The 19,352-nt window shown below is 32.8% G+C and overlaps 2 protein-coding genes across 2 annotated transcripts; both read left to right on the plus strand.

Annotated features, from left to right (window-relative positions):
* Positions 1-675: 675 nt before the first annotated feature.
* Positions 676-5,782, plus strand: LOC125814195 (uncharacterized). Its single transcript, XM_049493650.1, has 5 exons — positions 676-834; positions 1,376-1,511; positions 3,677-3,814; positions 3,926-4,047; positions 5,278-5,782. Exons 1-5 carry the CDS (start codon positions 791-793, stop codon positions 5,417-5,419), a joined length of 582 nt encoding a protein of 193 aa, XP_049349607.1. The 5' UTR covers positions 676-790; the 3' UTR covers positions 5,420-5,782.
* Positions 5,783-7,418: 1,636 nt separating this feature from the next.
* LOC125814086 (uncharacterized) lies at positions 7,419-18,430 on the plus strand. The gene is made up of 16 exons (XM_049493537.1): positions 7,419-7,641; positions 13,600-13,673; positions 14,134-14,255; positions 14,479-14,535; positions 14,620-14,739; positions 14,846-14,971; positions 15,400-15,541; positions 15,879-16,049; positions 16,146-16,301; positions 16,388-16,494; positions 16,594-16,684; positions 16,824-16,965; positions 17,055-17,211; positions 17,372-17,488; positions 17,670-17,796; positions 18,147-18,430. The coding sequence occupies exons 1-16, from the start codon at positions 7,575-7,577 to the stop codon at positions 18,381-18,383; spliced, it is 2,013 nt and encodes a 670-aa protein (XP_049349494.1). The 5' UTR covers positions 7,419-7,574; the 3' UTR covers positions 18,384-18,430.
* Positions 18,431-19,352: the final 922 nt, after the last annotated feature.

The following is a 19,352-nucleotide window of genomic DNA, read 5'->3' on the forward strand; positions in this document are numbered from 1 at the left end:
GGTGGTAACTAACGCAGTTAATTAGAAGCCCCTTCTTGTGCATGCCTCGACATGCAAAACTTAGCACAAGATCTTAGTGTTTTGTAGGTAGATGATCTTGATCTTTCTTACTTTATGAAAAAAAACTTTACGTTTAATAAATTTTAACTTTTAAACAGAGGTCAAAATTTAAAACCACCCATTTCTAAGGTGTAATATAATGGAGCTCACTCCCCTCAACTTGGGCCTGGGACCAAATCCAAAACTGATCAAACTAACCCGAATTAGCCCATAACATAAGCCCAATAATACTCATCAGCCCAATTAAGCCCATCATTGACTGCATATGCACGCGCAGCAAAGGAGCGTGAGAAACCGAGAAACTTTATCAATCATCGGAGTCCGACCCGGTAAGTAAAAGGAACATAATCGTCGTCAAAGTGGACTCCATTTTTCTTAGCTAAAGAGAGACCAACAGTCTCTCTCTCTTCAATCCAACAAAAAGGGATACAATTCTCAGATCAATCTATTGATCCTTTCGATAAATCCAATTCGGAGAATCTTAGGTTGTTTTTCTAATTCAACCATAATAAAATCCTCAAATTTATTTTTGGTTTCAATTCGTCACAAATTAGAAATTGATTTTACCTAATTTTGATTCCCAATTCGCTTACCTAACTCCATTTTCTGTCTTTAATTAATTAATTTTCTTCATATTTGCTTCTTAATAATTCAATTTTGCTAATTTCTCATTTGTTATAGATTTTAATTCAAAGGGAGAGATTTTCGTGGATCCTTTTGGGGCGGAGTAATGGCTGTAGTTTCTGATCAAGCCACTAGCATCTGCAGTCACTGGTAATTTTATTTGAATTTTCATTTTTTTTTCGTTTTTGTGTTTGTTTGATGAATTATTGGAAGTTTAATTCGAAAGATGTTTGTTTCTGGATATAATTTAGCTCGGAAGGAGAAAGGTGTATTAATTGTTGAAGTTGTTAGCTTGATTACGAAAATTATACTACTGGAAAGTTGCTGTTTCTATGACTATTTTTAACTGTCCTATATTAGCATCAGTTTGATTGTTTCTTTCAGCTTAGTGGATTAATGTGACTTTTTATTAGCACAATTTTACTCTTTTATATTTGATTCTGCAACGAAGAATGGTTTTGTTTCTCTACTGGAAATGAAGAATCCATGCTTTAAAAGATTAATATGTAATTTAAGCAATAGAAGAAATCAATTGACAAGATTCTTTAATAAATGTAGTTTTCTGGCAATATTGTTATTTATGCATGGTTACTAGCATCATGTTTGTTTTATGTTCGGTTGTTTGACTGTTGATCCTTCTGTTTACTTCTGACATTGCGGCACCTGTTGGTTTGAATGGTGATATTTACAGTGACAGAGCAATTCCTTCCACCAATCTTGATCTTCATTTTGCTCACTGCTCCCGGAATCTTGAAAAATGTAAAATCTGTGAGGATATGGTTCCTAGAAAGTTTGCAGAGGAACATTTCTTGAGCACTCATGCTCCGGTAAGTGACCTTATTCGTCTGACCTCTTATACATTTTGTCAGTGATGGGATTGGGTAGTAATCCTACTATAGGAAAAAAAATTATTTTCTTGTTATCTCTTTACTTATTCTCGATTTTTTTGTGCAAGGAGTGCACAACTAGGAATATGATTGTATTTTGTGATCCCAATAGATGTTACTCATTTGAAGATAGATGTAACGTACAATCCGTTTGCTGATCATGTAGATACTGTTTAGCTGAATGGATTTGTACATCATTTTATCTATCTATCTATATATATATATTTGTAAACATGTATAATGTGGGTTCCCTTTTTATACAACTACAACATACCCAGTGTATCCTAGGGAGGGACCCCTACCTTTGTAGGGGTACAGAGGCTGTTTCCGGTAAACCCTCATCTCAAGGAAAATTGTGTTTCAGAACATGTTTGCAAAAATTAAAATTAAAATTGCATGAGTTGTGTAGGCTCTCTTTATATATTTATGTTTATTCCGACATCTATAATTTTCCCCCAGGGCTTTGCTTTGATGGTAAGAGCACCACACATAATGTATAGCTTAAGCACACGACACAATTTCTAATTGTGTCACAGACTAAATCCTGGTCTTAAGTGGAGAGGGGTAGAGTGGCGGGGCCATTATCAACCGAGTTCTGAACCGTGAGCAGGTGGCCCTTGGTTGTTTAGAGCAAGGGTTTTTTCCCTGTCAGTTGTTTTACAATTACCAATGATAAACCATACAAGTTTAAAATAAAGAAGAAGAAGAAGAATACAACTAGAAATATGTGTTTATAAACATGAATAGATGTATGATGTATCAAGCCTTAGCCCACATGTTTCACTATCTCGTTCCTTTTGGCATCAGTAGTTGTAGAATGTATAGGTTAGAAAAAACAAGAAGTATCTACTTCATGGTGTAATTTATGGAATCTGAAGATGTGGATAATAAGTATTTGCTCTTAGGTGATGTGGTTAAGAACTCACTAGTTTTCATACTCCACATGTCCTCAGATAGTTGAGTTACAAGCTGGAATAGCATAAGAGGGTGTATAATTATCTTCACTGAAACTGACTAAAAAAAAAATCTCGATGAGTGCGGTCTTCCGCTGCTCAATTAGTCTACTCTACTCTAAATTAATCCTACCTTTTCAAGTCATCAATGTGCATTTGCCTTTTTTTATCAAAATAAATAAAAAACTGAATTTGCCTGTTGATTTCAATTGCTGTCTCTATAATCAACTGAGTACATAGGTTTCCTTGGGCCTTCTTCATTTTTGTTTTGATGATAGTCCTTGCAACTGAATTTTCTGTATAGAGCATGGACGCGATAGTGTGTTGCATGTGATCCATTCTAGATTTTTTTATAAACGATTTAGGAGGTTTTGAGTAGTGATAAACAACATGAACAGGGAGGGGTAAACAGCATTTACCATTGAGCACTTGAGCAGCCCCTACCCACAGCAAAATCTCAAGCTTTTGAATGATCTGCCATCGGTGAAACCAAAATGATTCCTCAGACTGTTAATAGTTTACAGTGCTAAGCCTGCATAGCAAGTATTATTTTTTTGTCTACTTGCTTACAACAAGTGGCGTTAAGCTTCAACTAGTTGATTATATCTTTGAAAATTTGCCTTAAGAATGGACTGCTAAAATCTACCACACAATTTAGAGGTATTAAGGCCTGCAGAGCAATCGAACAAGTATTATTTTGTTGTCTTTTTGCTTACAAAATGTGATGTTAATGTTAGATTTAACTTTTAGCTGAATATATCTTCTAAAATTTTGCTTTAAGAACAAACAGCTAGCAACTATTGAGCAAACAAGAGGTAGTAGGGCTTTAGAGAACCCAAGATGTTTTGGCTCGTGCCTTTCCTATTCAAGTATTACCAACGAATAAGTAATAGGGATATTGAAATGGAGAATCATCTCTAAGAGTACTGGATTTAGGTTAAAGTTTTTCTTCCTCCCTTAGGATACATATGTAGAAGATATTGTTTAAATGTTCTCTCACCTTTTCTCCATTCAGTTTTTATTGAGAGAGAGCAGGCTGTGGTTGCCGTGGGGCAGGGATAATATTCAGTTCTCTCTTTTTTGTAGTTTAGATGGAAAATCTGTAGGCAAACTATATCTTTTGATGTTATTACTGTGCTTGTTTATTTTTAGGTTGCATGTTCTTTGTGTAGCGAGACAATGGAACGTGAGATTTTAGCTGTTCATAGAGGTGAAAATTGCCCAAAAAGGATTGTGACATGCGAATATTGCGAGTTTCCTTTGCCTGCAATTGATCTATTTGAGCATCAGGTAATAAGAAATATCAAAGTTCTGGTATCGTTTCATGTTTTGTATCTTCGGGAGTGATTAGAATTTAGCATCTTGCTCGTTAGTGTGATATTTACACTGCCTTGACCCCAGGAAGTATGTGGGAACCGGACAGAATTATGTCATCTTTGTAGCAGATATATTAGACTCCGAGAAAGAGATGTTCATGAGAGTAGATGCAATGGAATCATAAATAATGTTGCAGAATCTTCCAGGTATTAAAGACACTATATGCTTAAATGGCTTTTTACAGATATTCTCTTATCGAGGTCTTTTATAATATTGATATGTAAGATCCATTGTTGGTATATTCTTTAGATCAAGTTCCACTCCCATTGCGAACATGCTATTCCCTGGCATTCTTATTGTCTGTTTTTTTTTTTGGGACCTAAATGTGTTCCTATTTTATTGGTACAATAACCAGTTTGTAAATCCCCTCCCTGATGCATTAAGGTTAATGACAGAAGATATAAAAATGCATAGACTTTTTACTTAACGATCACTTAAAACGGACTCCAAAGTGTCCAAACCTTGCATTTGAACTTGTTTACTTCTTTTTTTCTTATTCATAACAACTTCATCTTTTTCCGTGATTTCATCTTTCTTCTCTACATTGATTGAAGAAGTTTTCGTCTTTTCTTCAGCTCCCCAATGCTAAATTCTCTTTCTAATATTTTTCACGGCATCACCCATTGACATATTTCAACTCTCAAATAACTATTTAAACCTCTGTTAGTATGTGGATGGCCCTTAAAATGATCCACGGCATTGAATTAAAACATAGATTGGTCAGCATATGTGCAATTTAACCAGCTAAAGCCCCAGAAAATCAGCAAGCTAAAAGTTTTTTTTACCCGTAATCAACCTTATCCTCTCTTTGAATAACTGATGAACCTTAAAAAAAACTGATGAACCTATCAGGAGGAAGTCTTTCCGTTTCTCTCATATACATCAGATGGCTGACATGTTTAAGTTCTGCACTCTCAACCTTGACATGTCGGTATTCAGAATTTAAGATTGAGATATAGGGGCTTCAGATTCTTTGTCACTACTAACTAGTCTTAGTAGTGCATCAAATAAAAAACCCGTGTTTAGTGTAAAATTGTGAATAAGAAAACAAGCAGTTGTGGAATCATGCAATGGTCAATGCTGAAAGTTCTAAAACAGTAGGTGAAGAAACATGATTTTTACCATCTGTAGAATGAAATTCATAGACTCAAAGTTCCCAGGCCTGAGCATGTGTTCCGTTTCTTATTTGCTCGCTATAGTGCAAGCTGTTTGTAGTTCATTTGTTGAAATGAATTTCCACCATTTCCTCTCAAATCCGTAAATGGGGACCAAATCTTGAACAATCAATTGAACTTTCGACACCATAACTTATCTGTTGCATGTCAAGTGCTCTGGTATATGTTTTTTAATTTTGTTGCTCTTTGGTTTCTCTGAAGGAACACACACACAGCAGAAAGAGACCGTGGTCCACCAAGAAGGCAGCCACAAGAGTTCTCCAAAAAGCGGCTTCTGTTTACAATAGCGATAGCAGGCATTGCTGTTTTATTAGGCTCACTTCTTTTCCAGAGGAAAGTCTAGCAGACTCAAGTGCACTAGTACACTGAAGGCGCTATCAACAAGCGTTGGTTTTCAACCATCAACTGATACCTCAAAAATCACTAGTTTTTCTTACTATCAGAGAACTTACCATAAGTATAATAACTATATGCCTAAGAATTCCGCCTGTACAAGTAGTTAATATGCGAATCCATTTCCTATGAGATGAGTTGAACTGCTTACGGGGTGTTGTGTAAAGTGGAAGTTGATAAAATTGTATCTTTAGTGGTAGTGAAAATAATGTGTCTGCCTTTTTTAACATTTCGGTCCGTCATAAAGTGGAAGCAGTTCTTGTTGAAGCAATTGTGTTATCTCAATGTATTATTCAGTGATGATTATGTTAAATGGCTGTATCATGCGTTCTGCTTTGAGGTTACAAAATTGCCATTACACAGTTAATTTCTTTTGCAACTTCGGACTTGCAGAGAAACTTGTATCACAGCACTGACTACAGTACCCAAAATACTTGGATCGTTTGGTATGATGTATTAGAGAAAACAATATATATTAGTTATGTTTATTTAATTTTGTCTTGTAGGAATTTCAGTTTAGTCGTACATCCTATTTAGTATTTTAGGGTGTATATTAGTACGTAGCAAATTATGATATTAGCACTACAAGAATCTATTAATACATCAAATAGTAATGGATACGTTATTGATATATCTTATTTCATACTAAAGTAAATATATTCTACCAAATGATTTCAAAAGTCATGATTTCTATTTTGTTTTCCCCCACCTACCTCTACTGAAGTCCAACCTCCAACTGTTAGCAAACTACTTCGTCGGCTAATTATGCATTTGGAAATAATTATAGTTAATTATGAAGGTATATTAAGAATTAAGTAATAAATCATTTTGTATTTTTTTTTTAAATTGACAAATAAAATGGACGAAAAAAGCATTAATTAGGAGTTTTTTAAAAAAAAATATTTTTACTCTTGGTACTCATTGATACTTCAAACAATCCTAATATCACCTCATAATTAAGATATTTGAGATAACTATAGAAATTAGATAGATAATTTGAGGCGGGAGTAATAATATTAATAACCACAGAGGGAAAATTGTATAAAATAACAACCTATTAATTCAAATTAAATGTTATAATTACAGTTTCATTTAATTCTAACCCGTAGCAAATACTTGCTATTCGCGTCTCTTCCTAGAATTCTCGCTCGCCACTCTCCCTGATCTCGCTCACCACTCTCCCTCGCATCTCTCACTTTTATACAAACACAAATGTATAAATTGTGTTTGTGTTTGTATAAAGCGAGAGAAAATTGTATATACAAATACAAATACATATATTTTTGTCTTATACACTTATAATTATACAAACACAAATCTTCCCCTACTAGTTCTCTTTTGCTTTTCTCTCTTTCTTGCTTTATACAAATTCAAATTATACAAATTACAATGTATAATTTGTGTTGTATAAAGCGAGAGAGAGATATTTGATATAGAAATGTTTTATTTCGGTTCAATTGTATACAAATACAAATTTTATGCAGATATACAAACACAATCATTGATACATATACATAGTAATTACATATATATCATTATCTAATCGATATACATATACAATCGATACACTTTTATACAAATGAAATGCCTACCTACAATTTATACAAATTTGATGCTCTATAGCAAACATAAAATTTACTATAGAGCACAATTATTCTATGACATGCTTGCTATACCTAAAATTTACTAAAAATGAAACTACGAATCCCAATTCCCAAATGAAAGAGGTATTCGTATGGGCCCGTCCACTTTGAAGTTCAAGCAGTAACAGTAACCAACTCCAAAACTCTCGTTCAATATCGCCTTGTACCGAAAAAAGTTCCAAACCCATATAATATATGATTTTATTTGGTTAAATCATGTGTTCAAGAACAAACAAATTTCCGATAAATCAAAGACGCGTACTATCTTTATAATTTTTTATTTTTTTTGGAGAAATAAAAAATAATTGAATTTTACCAACAACGGAAACACGATGCTTCAGGCATAACTTGGTCGATGTGAGGGCGGCAATTGAGCAGATTGATTGACGGCAGAAGCGGTGTGAAACGGCGGAAGTTGGTGGCGCGTGGTTGAACGGGGAAAGTGCATATACAGTTACACAAATGGGTAATGGGCGTCGCTTCAAACGCATGATTAAATGCTTATTATGCGCGTGCGCTGGACAAACAGGTAACACGTCTAACTACTACTGGCAATTGATATTCACACGTGTCCCAAAATATTAGGAGATGCTTATTACATTTGTCTAGCTAGTGGGCCCAGTTACTAGAGATATTTATACGTGCTTTTTTTTATTTTGAAAAAAATAATTGGGGGTGGGAATCAAATCCTAAGAAAAAAATAGTCAATCAACTAAACTATTAAGATTCTTTATTTATACCATGTTTAGTTAAGTTTTTGGGATGCATAAATATTTATTTTATAAACAAAATATTTTACTTTGGAGAATAGAAGTGTTTAACCAAGTTTTTGTTGATAACATGAATAGTGGTGGGATGATTGAGGTCACTCTATAATTAATTAGGATGAAAGAAAAATCCGTTGAGAGCGCCATGTCTAAAATTGGGTCCTTATTGTGCAAATTAAATTTAATCAGGCCCCAATGCAGATATATTGGTAAAACAAAAACTATTACTCTAGTAATGATAAAGTATTTCTTTAAATTAATTAAACATATACAAAGTAATAAGAATGTATGTTTTTTTTAAAAAAATATATGAAGTTCAAGTATTTTATCTGAACTTTCATATGACTGAATTTTAATTATTTTCACTTGAAGTATATGCATATATATCTCAAGTTAAATATTTAGGGCCTGTTTGGCATTACTGCTAAAAACTGCTTATTTTCATAAGCATTTTTTTAAAAATAGCTTTTCAGAAAAGTGCTTTGAAAAAAAAAACAATTTGTGTTTGGCTGATTCATTTGAAAAATGTTTCTTCTAAGTAAATTGTGCTTGACTAATCTTTTTAAAAATGTGCTTTTGAGAGTCAAATTACTATTAAGGGCAAGTATTAATGTACTTTTATTATTATGATGATTTTATAGAGAGAAACTAGTTTAAACGTCTATTACAAAAAGTTAAATTAAATTTTTATTAAAATAAAATGTTCATATTCAAATTTTCAATCAATATTATACATTTTTTGAAGGGTAGAAATCTTTAATTGTTATGTTTTTTTTCCTAATCTTACAAAAATATTGTTGTTGCCTTTTTCTTGTTTTCTAATTTTGTAAAATAATAAATAAAATAAAATAAAATTTGTTATATAGAAATAAAATTATTAAATGGAACTTAACCAAACATATGAGATATGTTAATTAAGTAATAAGATATATATATATATATATATATATAATTTTTTGCTTCTGCTTCCTTCTGTTTTTTTTAAGAAGCGGAAATTTTTAACTTCTTCTCAATAACAAGAAAACTGCTTCTGCTTCTATTTAAAAACACTTTTACAGTTTTGTGAAACATCTACTTTTTTTTTAAAAAAAGTAGTTTTTTCTCAAAATAAGTGCTTCTGGCTCCCAACAGCAATGTCAAACAAGCTCTTACGCACTGTGGATATATATTTCTATGAATTGTCCCCAAATAGCGTATTTGTGCACTTTGACCCGATGAAAATGGGAAATGGCATATCTTAGCCCAAATAAGGCCCATGAGCAATAACTCATTAGGCCAGCCGAAGTTTAGTCCATTGAAGAAAAGTTTGGCCCATCCTACTTGTATGGATCGACCCGCCTTGAGTGAGAAAACAAGGGAGTAATATAATAGGGGAACTTTCACATATAGCCACTCAAATATAGCCTAATTACTCTCCATAACTATAGTTTGATAATTACAATTCGTAGGTACATGTTATATGGAGGAGAGAGGCGAGCGAGACTGGGAGAGAGAGGAGAGAGGCGAGAGAGAGTGGGCAAAGAGTGGGAGAAAGGTGAATTGTATATATATATATATATATATATATATATATATATATATATGTTAGATAATTGTATATTATACATATGTATTGGTATATATGGCAAGCGAGATTGGGAGAAGGTGGAGAGAGGCGAGCGAGAGAGGGCAGAGAGTGGGAGAGAGGTGAATTGTATATGTATAAAGGTTAGATAATTGTATATTATACATATGCATTTGTATATATGGCAAGTGAGATTGGGAGAGGGAGGAGAGAGGCGAGCGAGAGAGGGCAGAGAGTGGGAGAGAGGTGAATTGTATATGTATAAAGGTTAGATAATTGTATATTATACATATGTATTTGTATATTCTGGCGAATTATACATATACAAACGTGGCAAATTATACAAACTCGAAGTCAGCCCGCTTAATTAATGTATAATGTTAGTTGTGAGTGGTAATTATAGCAAACTATAGCTATGATGAGTAATTAAGTAGTATAAGTTTGCTTAACCGCGTAATTTTCCCAATTTAATAAGTCTTCCTAATTAAATCAGTTACAACTTTATTCAACTTACAAGTATATTAACGGGAAACTTATGTAAATATACACTTTCACCCATCTAATTTAATTTAGTTTATTAATACAGTTTAAGTATGCATTATTTATACACTTCAATTCTATATGTTGTGTGTATAAGCATATATATATATATATATATATATATATATTACCTTAAAAGCATGAACTCCTAAATTAAATGTTAAATTACTATAATACTCCTAATTAAAAATACTTAATTTATTTTATTTATTAATTTAATTATTTGTATTATATTAAAAGTAGATACCCTTTTATATTAAAGAGTTGTGACTTTTCCAAGGGGTTGTGACTTTTTTGATGGGTTTTGACATTTTCGATGAGTTGTGACTTTTCGGAAGAGTTGTATTTTTTCAAAGGGTTGTGACTTTTTTGACGGATTTTGACATTTTCTATGAGTTGAGACTTTTCTGAAGGGTTGTGATTTTTTCAAAGGGTTGTGACTTTTCCAAAGGGTTGTGCCTTTTCCGATGAGTTGTGACTTTTGCAAAAGGTTGTGACTTTTCCGATGAGCAATGACTTTTTAGAAAGGTTGTAACTTTTCTGATAAGGCACAATTAACACTTATTCCTACTACTATTTGTTAGCTATAAATAGTGGGTCTTCCTCTCACTTTTAAACTAAGATTTTTTAAAGTTTTCTACTCTTCTTCTTCTTAAATAATCTCTGGGTTATTTGCAACAGTGATTAAGTTCAAAGTTCAACAAAATTCGAGGTACCACATAAGAAAGAGTTGATAAACAAATTGTAGCAAATCATTCATAAATTCACTCTTGTATTTTTTCTTATGATTTTCATGAGTTAATAGTGACAAAAAGTTGTGGGAAAGACAATAAAAATAAACAAATATGAAAATAGTCACATTATTTGGGTAAGATATTTGTTCTTTGTTTTTTTTTATATTATTGTTTTACCCTCCAATGAAGGAGTTTCTTTCTGATTTTGCTAAAAGAACGGGCATCAAAGTAGTCTATTGAATCATTAGTTTTGATGTTAATTTCACTATTTCAAAAATATATTTTCACTTTTACTTATAATAATATGATAATATAGTCATGATAATAATTATTTTTAATAGATATGTAAGTAAAAATGAACGGAGAAAGTAAAGTGGTGGTGACAAGAGATTTTAATCAAATGGAACACTATAGTGAATATAACATGATCATATATTTTCGTCTTCCTTCTTCATTGGCATGTATCGTTCCATATATTTTTTTTAATATTTATATTGAGTATGAAATTTTTTAAGTATGAATTTCCTGTTATTTTGTGTTCATTTTAATTTGAGAAAATGATATGTCACAAGATACACTCCTTGCTAGCTTTATAAAATAGATAAGAATATAGTGATTGATCATAAAATAATCTTAAATCAAATTAAATATTCTATAAACAATAACTTAAATTTTATTCATCTATTAATTTTTATTATTTAAAAAGTTTAATATTTTATATCACGATACAGCTTCTATAAGATACTTGATACTTTCATTAGACAACAAGTAAAAGATAGATTGTGTATAAAGATAAAATATTGAAATATTTATGGTAATCCTTATTAGTGTCATGCACATACTAAATTTAAAGTATGAATATTTAAGAGAAAAAATATACTTAAATGGTGTCCATAATTTATGTTCATAACCTCAAGAGGAAAGACTATTGGTGACATTTTTTGTATTGATATTTTTTTAAAATTTTGTTGGTTAGATTTGCTTACAAAATTTAGTAAAGTAAAAAATAATACTACTAAAGAAATGTCACTTTCTCCTCATATTTAAACTTTGAATATATTTTGAAATGTTTCAATTATATTTGGTCATTTTGATATCAAAATACAAGTAATTCTATGACAGTTTGTGTTAATCATTGAAAAGCACTTGTCCTATGTTCTTTAAACTATAATTATTTACTAAAAAAAATTAAATTCGTATACTATATATACATATACACGTGCAACGCACATGCTGTGAAACTAGTGTATATATATATATATATATATATTTATTTTTTTGTAAATTAGATGCTACGAAGGTATTGAAATGTAATTTTCCCTATGCTAAAAGTTAGGATCCCTAATAGTAATACTTTCTCTTTCTCAAATTATCTATCGTGATTTCTAATGATAATTATTTTAAATCTCATTTTAGAAGTTCAAAATAAAATTAGTAAATATTTTTGTCCATATTTTATCCGTAGTAGTAATTATTTTTCGAGACTACAAATATCTTAATAGAATAAATGTTGAATGACGATAGGTTTATCATAACATATACATGAGAGTAAAATAGTAAAAAGAAAAATCTTCCTTGTTAATATTTTCATAAGGAACATATAAAAAGAGAAACGCTACAAATAAAGTAATAACAGAAATGTCGGTAAAAAATAAAATAACAATGCTCATTAAAGAAATCACATTATACGTTGCTTTGTATCCGCGACTTTGCTACAGCAACATTTCTATATTTATGGTCTTTACTCTTTATTAGCTTCAAATTAATATGATAATTGAGTATTATAAAAAAAAGGTTAAATTAAATACTCGATTTTCATCAAGTCCACAAATTTCTTTCCCATTAACCCATTTTTATTCTTCTCACATCTCAACCATCAAATGAATATTTCACAAACATCAAGTTAAATGTTACATAACAAAGATAGCTTAAAACCAGATAAATTATTAAAAATGAATGTAAATCTTACATTAAAAAATAAATAAAAATGTAAATCTTACATTAAATAAAAGTCGTTTGAAAATATTTTGACACTTTTTTCATGAATCAATTTGGGCTACATATCAATCCAATTTTGATGGAATGAAATGAACTGAGATAAAAAATGAACAGATCAATAATCCGTTCAAACTTAATCGGATTATGTTTTCATGGGCTAGTTCCATTTTTTATTTTTTATTTTTGGTTTCCAATCTGGTGTCCGGTACCCACATTGGAGCTCAATTAAATTCAGATTCACGCAGAAAAGTCTCACATGGATAAAAAGCTCCCTAACAAAAAGGTCCAGGACTGATTATTTGATTTTACCACCACTACTTACATGCATTCATGATTACTTGATTACTTCAATTGGGCGTCTTTACTTCCAAGGTATTTCTAATTTTACCAAACGATAGTGGCGCAATAGCAAAAGTGGAAGTGGATTATTAAAGCTAAAGACAGGAAAATAAAAGAATTTTCTTTCCCTGTACTTAAAGTTAAGTCTAATTACAAAATTAGATATTGTTATATATGTGTTCTATAGCTATTGATGTAGTTTGTATATCTCTACTCCTACAACCAAAATAACTACAAATTGGTTAGTAATACATGGAGAACAAGTTTCTTCTTAACATGTGACCTATATAGGTCACGCCTCGAACTCGTGATCTATATAGGTTAACTTTTACTATTGTTCTAAGGCTCTTCTTCCTAATTTTACAGTACTATCAAATGTATTTTAAACATTTTTTGCATTTGTATACATAACTTTAGACTAAAGTAATGAGTTTAGTTGAACCCTTGGAACTTGCCCTGGATCCGCCTTGCAAATATGTACTTGGATAAACTGCACCATAATGAGCCAATTTGACATTGTTTTTCCTTGTTTTTGTATTTTACAGGAGCTTGTTGTCATAGTGGAGGCCCAGGAACAATGTCTCCAATTGGAGTAAGATTGTACATTCAAGATCGCCATGTAAGGAACAAAGAACATTTGGAATATTTATATATTTGTTTTCTTTGGGTGTGTTTGGTACGAAGGGAAATACTTTCCTTCCATACCAAACACACGTTTAATTATTGCTTGAATTAGCAAAGTTGTTGCATTGTTTTTGTCTTGCTAGCAAGCATTAAACTATGTTTCTTTCCAAGTATTTTCAGAAGAAAAAAGAACACACACAACGAAATTTGAAAATGATATCTTAGTTGACAGGCGCGTTCCTCGTGCTTCATTTTAAGGATTAAATTTTGATCTTTGTACTGCTATTTACATCCCGTGTGTATCAGTTACTGCACCTCATTCCGTTTTATTATGTGCTATGTAAAGATGAATAAGGATGTGAGCATGTTTGCACATTTTGAAAAGTAGATGGCGCTTACCTTTACGAAGTTTCCTCTACACAGATAAAGTTGTTACAACATTAACTTTTTTGCAGGTGATGATGGATAATGGCCTAGTACAAGTCACGTTATCAAATCCAGATGGAGTTGTCACTGGAATACGCTATAATGACGTTGATAATCTACTTGAAGGCCTTAACGATGAATCTAATAGAGGGTAATTGGCTTCAATTTACATGTTTCTTGCATATCTCTTAGGTTGAGCTCATGAAAATGTAATTTGTGTTTACCCAAGTGCATAAAACAAGTTACCACATCTGAAACAAGTACATTAATTTTTTGGATTGTGAAGATAAGTGTTTTTTTTTCCAGTATATATGTATGCATGCTTTTCTTTATGATGCAGAACTGGTGACCTTAAGCTATGAATGTAATATCAGGTACTGGGACGTTGTCTGGAATTCTCCCGATGGTGGAAAAACTGGAGTATTTGAAGTGTATGGTTTTCTATATTACTTATTTACAATTGATCAAATCAAAATCTGGCTAATTTAAGCACAAAACATGACCAATTACTGTAGGATCAAGGGTACTAATTTCAAGGTTATAAAGGAAACAGATGATCAAGTAGAGATATCATTTTCGCGACCATGGGATCCCTCCCTCCAAGGCAAACTTGTTCCGCTGAATATTGACAAAAGGTTCTCTTTCCTAATTACTTCATATGGGGTAAAATGAGAATGTGCATACTGCTAATGTTGCATTACTGATATTGTTGTGATAATCAAACTAATGATGGTGTAACAGGTTTATTTTGCTCCATGGCTGTTCTGGTTTCTACTCTTATGCCATTTATGAGCATGCTGGTTCACCTGAGTGGCCTGCTTTCAGCATCGGTGAAACTAGAATAGCATTCAAGCTCCGGAAAGATAAGTAAGAAGAATTTTTCCTCCTTTTCCTACCCTTATGCTTATGTAGTGGTTGGTAAGAAGAACTAGTTGTATGTCATCACTCATCTGAGGTAAAAACACTAGGTGATTTCTTCTCATCTGGTCTAACCTTGGTGGTTGGTGGAGAAAGTTACCCGGTATCTATGTTGATGGGAGGTAGTAGGTAACCCGTGGAAGTAGTCTAGGTACGCGCAAGTTGGCGTGGATACCTCGATTATCAAGGAAAGAAAAACTAGTTGTATGTTCAAAACCAAATGTCTGGTCTATAAACCTTGGATAAAAACCATTTTGGAAGAAATTATCAGTACAATTTCACTTAGTTAGAGGTCGATTATTCTTTGTCCATGTGTCAAATATTTATCATTTATTTAATCACAGATTCATGATAAGTTTGGTACTTTCACTGGATAGGTTTCACTATATGGCTGTGGCAGACAATAGGCAAAGATTCATGCCTCTACCAGATGACCGAATGCCTGCAAGATGCCAGCGCCTTGCCTATGCAGAAGCGGTCCTTCTGAATAATCCTGTGGAGCCAGAGTTAAGAGGAGAGGTAACTCTGGTTTTTCTGATTGTTCGGTTCCTTCAACTTTGCTAGAAAATGATATCCCACATAAGGATCTGGATACAGTTTCTTAAACCATACTTCTGACATCTCTGTGTTTATTACCAACCCGATTGATACTTGACAAAATAGCTGATCACTTGAGGAATATCGATTCATCAATCTGATGATGTTCCTCAATATAAATGACAGGTTAAAAAAAGTTTATTCATGAACCAGTTGAGAACATCTTAACAGTAACTCATATTGACTTGTATAGATCCTCAAGAATTGCTAGACTGCTATAGCAAAATGGTTAGTTCTTTGATTCATCCCATGCACACAGGTCGATGACAAGTACCAATATTCATGTGATAATAAAGATAACAAGGTCCACGGCTGGATATCTATGGATCCACCTGTGGGATTCTGGCAAATCACTCCAAGTGATGAATTTCGATCCGGTGGACCTGTCAAACAAAACCTCACATCACATGTCGGTCCAACTACCTTAGCTGTAAGAGCTTTTTTCTAACTCATTACTTTTACCATGAACATTTTCAACAAGATGGATACATTTAGTCATTTAAAGCTGAAAGCGTGATATTCTCAGATGTTTCTAAGCTCTCATTACGCTGGGGATGATCTAACACCAAATTTTGCTCAAGGTGAAGCCTGGAAGAAAGTTTTTGGCCCCGTGTTTATATATCTCAATTCTGTTATGCCAGGGGAAGATCCTGTTACTCTATGGGATGATGCCAAGATACAGGTTTAGCAGTGAAAGGATTTGAAATTTACTCCATACTTGTGTGTGTGTTTTTGAATCCAAAGTTCTTATATCAGCTACTGATGCAGATGCAGCATGAAGTTCAAAGTTGGCCTTACAGTTTTCCAGTATCTGAGGATTTTCCATCAGCAGATCAAAGAGGCAGTGTTAGCGGTAAACTTTTGGTTCAAGACAAGTAAGGACATCATGATTTCCTCCTTGTATTTGTATTAAACATTGTATTCAAGCTAAAAGTTACTATGATTTTCTAAAGTTTATAAACTACTTTTGATAGGTACATTAGTGATGATCATATACCCGCAAATGGCGCTTATGTCGGCCTTGCTCCGCCAGGAGAAGCTGGTTCCTGGCAAAAAGAATGCAAGGTCATTTTCGCTTACCTAATTACTCCTAAAAATCTTCAAATTAACTTGCATAAAGAAGGAGACTTACAGTATAGCGCTCCCGGATGATGATGATGATTGTACACCTCGGAAATTGAAGTCTTGATGTCTTCTGTTTCAGGACTACCAATTTTGGGCTAAATCCGACAACAATGGAAACTTCTCCATAAACAATATACGTCCCGGTGACTACAAACTTTATGCATGGGTACCTGGATTCATTGGGGACTATCTATATGAGACTCCCATTTCCATAACTCCAGGTCTTGACACTATGTTTACTTCTCAATTCTACGCCTATTCTTTAACCAAGCTCTCTGAATTTCATGGAATGTGTGGTACATGGAAACAGGTTGTAGTATTGATGTGGATGAAATCGTATATCAGCCTCCACGAGATGGCCCAACATTATGGGAAATAGGCATTCCTGATCGTACTGCTGCTGAATTTTTTGTTCCTGAACCCAACCCGAAATTTATCAACAAGCTTTTCGTCAATCATCCCGACAGGTTATTAACATACTTTTATGTATTGGCCTTAAATTTTGTTTCCTCTAGAGTTGAACTCCATCTAGTTAAAAATAAATTCCTTTATCTTTCACAAAAATTCATCACATCTGTCCAGTAAATATATGCATTGAGAATAGTGTCTTCGTTATTGTCTTTACAGGTTTAGGCAATATGGATTGTGGGATAGGTACTCCGAGCTATATCCAACGGATGATCTTGTGTATGTAACTGGAGAAAGTGATTATACCAAAGACTGGTTTTTCGCTCAGGTTCCAAGGTAAGCAATTCAGCAATCTGATGAGTCGATAACTGAAATACTATGCTAAATTCTTCATTTTCACCAACATTTATCCAATCAGAAAACATCTTATGCATGAATAATGGCGAACTACAGCGCCACATACTCTTCTCTCTTTTATAATTACCTGCTAATAAGTAATAAGGCATTTATTTTGCAGGAGAAAAGAGGACGGCTCATATCAAGGAACGACATGGCAAATCAGATTTAAACTTGATTCAGTCAATCAAGGAGGAACGTATAAATTGCGCATTGCAATTGCATCTGCAACTTTAGCTGAAGTGCAGGTACACTTATCCCTATTGATGTCAACTTCTCTCCTATTTGGTTTGAATTATTTTACTCATATTAATCAGATTTCTACAACCAGAATTAGTCCTTGATTAGTGTATAAAATTCACTTTTCGCTAATACTTAACTTTAGGCCAAGTGAAACTGCGTTATTTGTACTCATAGTCCCTCCGTCTAGGAAGACTTTTGAATATTGTGATTTTGAAGTAAATATTTGTATGACATATCAAAATGTCCTTGATCACATTGCATAATTTGTAGTCAATTATCTAATACTTTCTGAATGATTGAAAACAGAATCAGAACTCAAACCAGAAAGCCCCTTATTATATTCTTGCACTTGCAGGTTCGGGTGAATAATCCAAGCACAAATCGACCTGTATTTTCAACCGGATTGATTGGAAGAGACAACTCAATTGCTAGGCATGGAATTCACGGATTATATTGGCTGTACAATATAGACATACAGGGAAATCTGTTAGTACAAGGGGACAACACCATTTACTTAGGCCAACCAAGAAACCAAAGTCCTTTCCAGGGGATTATGTATGACTATATTCGTCTCGAAGCTCCACCAAACTAAGCAGTGTTTCAGATTTCCCTTTCTTATACAGAGCTCAAGTAATTCTAATTCTATGTAAATAAGATAGTAACTGTTAATTGTTTGATTTGTATTACCAGTTTTGCATTAACTTCTGGTTTGTGAAGCAATAAAATTCTGCGTTTCGTTCAGATGTAAACTGTTCCAATTACTGATGCGATCAACGATTGGGATTTAGCTCAGTGTTATACTGTTATTATACATATTGTACCATTTGTGCTACACCTTAAAGTATTTGAAGTCTATGGTAACTTTAACATAATAACTGGATTGATAATGTATAATTCGATAAATTTCTTGACGATTGGGATTTAGCTCAGTGTAACGTTAACATAATAACTGGATTGATAATGTATAATTCGATAAATTTCTTGATATGAACCTTAACTGACCCTCTAGATACCCCATGTCTTGAACAAATCATAGTTCATAAACAGGTATGATGTGCTCTGATATCAGGTAAAGATATAACACATGAATCTAACTCAATCTCAAAAGTTAGCTCATGAGGGGAGGATTGCCCAAGTCCATAAAAAGCAGACCACGGTCCATTCCCCAACTAATGTGGGACTTTTACCCACTCTAACAACATGCTATTGCAAACTTTTCAATATATATAATTTTATAAAGATTTACTGGTCCAATAAATCACAGTAGTAGTAACTAGCTGCTACTTACTACTACTTTTAATATAATGCTTCTACATGGTACACACAATTTCTTTTGGTCGAGCATGAGTTTTTGTTTTTTTTTTTTACAAAACTTGAGTTTGAAGTCACAAATTTGAAATTGAAATTCTACCATTTATGGAATTTGGAATCAAAATTTCAAATTGAAGTAGATGTTTTGTTAGATATCGTAAACAAACACAAATTTCATGAATTCTGAAATTCTGAATACTGTCCCACATATTAGTCATGAATTCATGATCAGTTGTTAGACGCTACAAAA

This window comes from Solanum verrucosum, unplaced genomic scaffold (genome assembly GCF_900185275.1).
Source record: "Solanum verrucosum unplaced genomic scaffold, falcon-dt-bn FXZP01000230.1, whole genome shotgun sequence".
Taxonomy (NCBI): domain Eukaryota; kingdom Viridiplantae; phylum Streptophyta; class Magnoliopsida; order Solanales; family Solanaceae; genus Solanum; species Solanum verrucosum.

What these genes read in the sequence shown, in the direction of transcription:
- LOC125814195 (XM_049493650.1), top strand. Translation starts at nt 791, where the DNA reads ATGGCTGTAGTTTCTGATCAAGCCACTAGCATCTGCAGTCACTG. An exon ending in ACTAGCATCTGCAGTCACTG is followed by an intron (nt 835 to 1,375) that starts GTAATTTTATTT and finishes TGATATTTACAG; the next exon opens with TGACAGAGCAATTCCTTCCA. An exon ending in TTGATCTATTTGAGCATCAG is followed by an intron (nt 3,815 to 3,925) that starts GTAATAAGAAAT and finishes CCTTGACCCCAG; the next exon opens with GAAGTATGTGGGAACCGGAC.
- LOC125814086 (XM_049493537.1), top strand. Translation starts at nt 7,575, where the DNA reads ATGGGTAATGGGCGTCGCTTCAAACGCATGATTAAATGCTTATTATGC. An exon ending in TTCAAGCTCCGGAAAGATAA is followed by an intron (nt 14,972 to 15,399) that starts GTAAGAAGAATT and finishes TTCACTGGATAG; the next exon opens with GTTTCACTATATGGCTGTGG. An exon ending in CAACTTTAGCTGAAGTGCAG is followed by an intron (nt 17,797 to 18,146) that starts GTACACTTATCC and finishes TTGCACTTGCAG; the next exon opens with GTTCGGGTGAATAATCCAAG.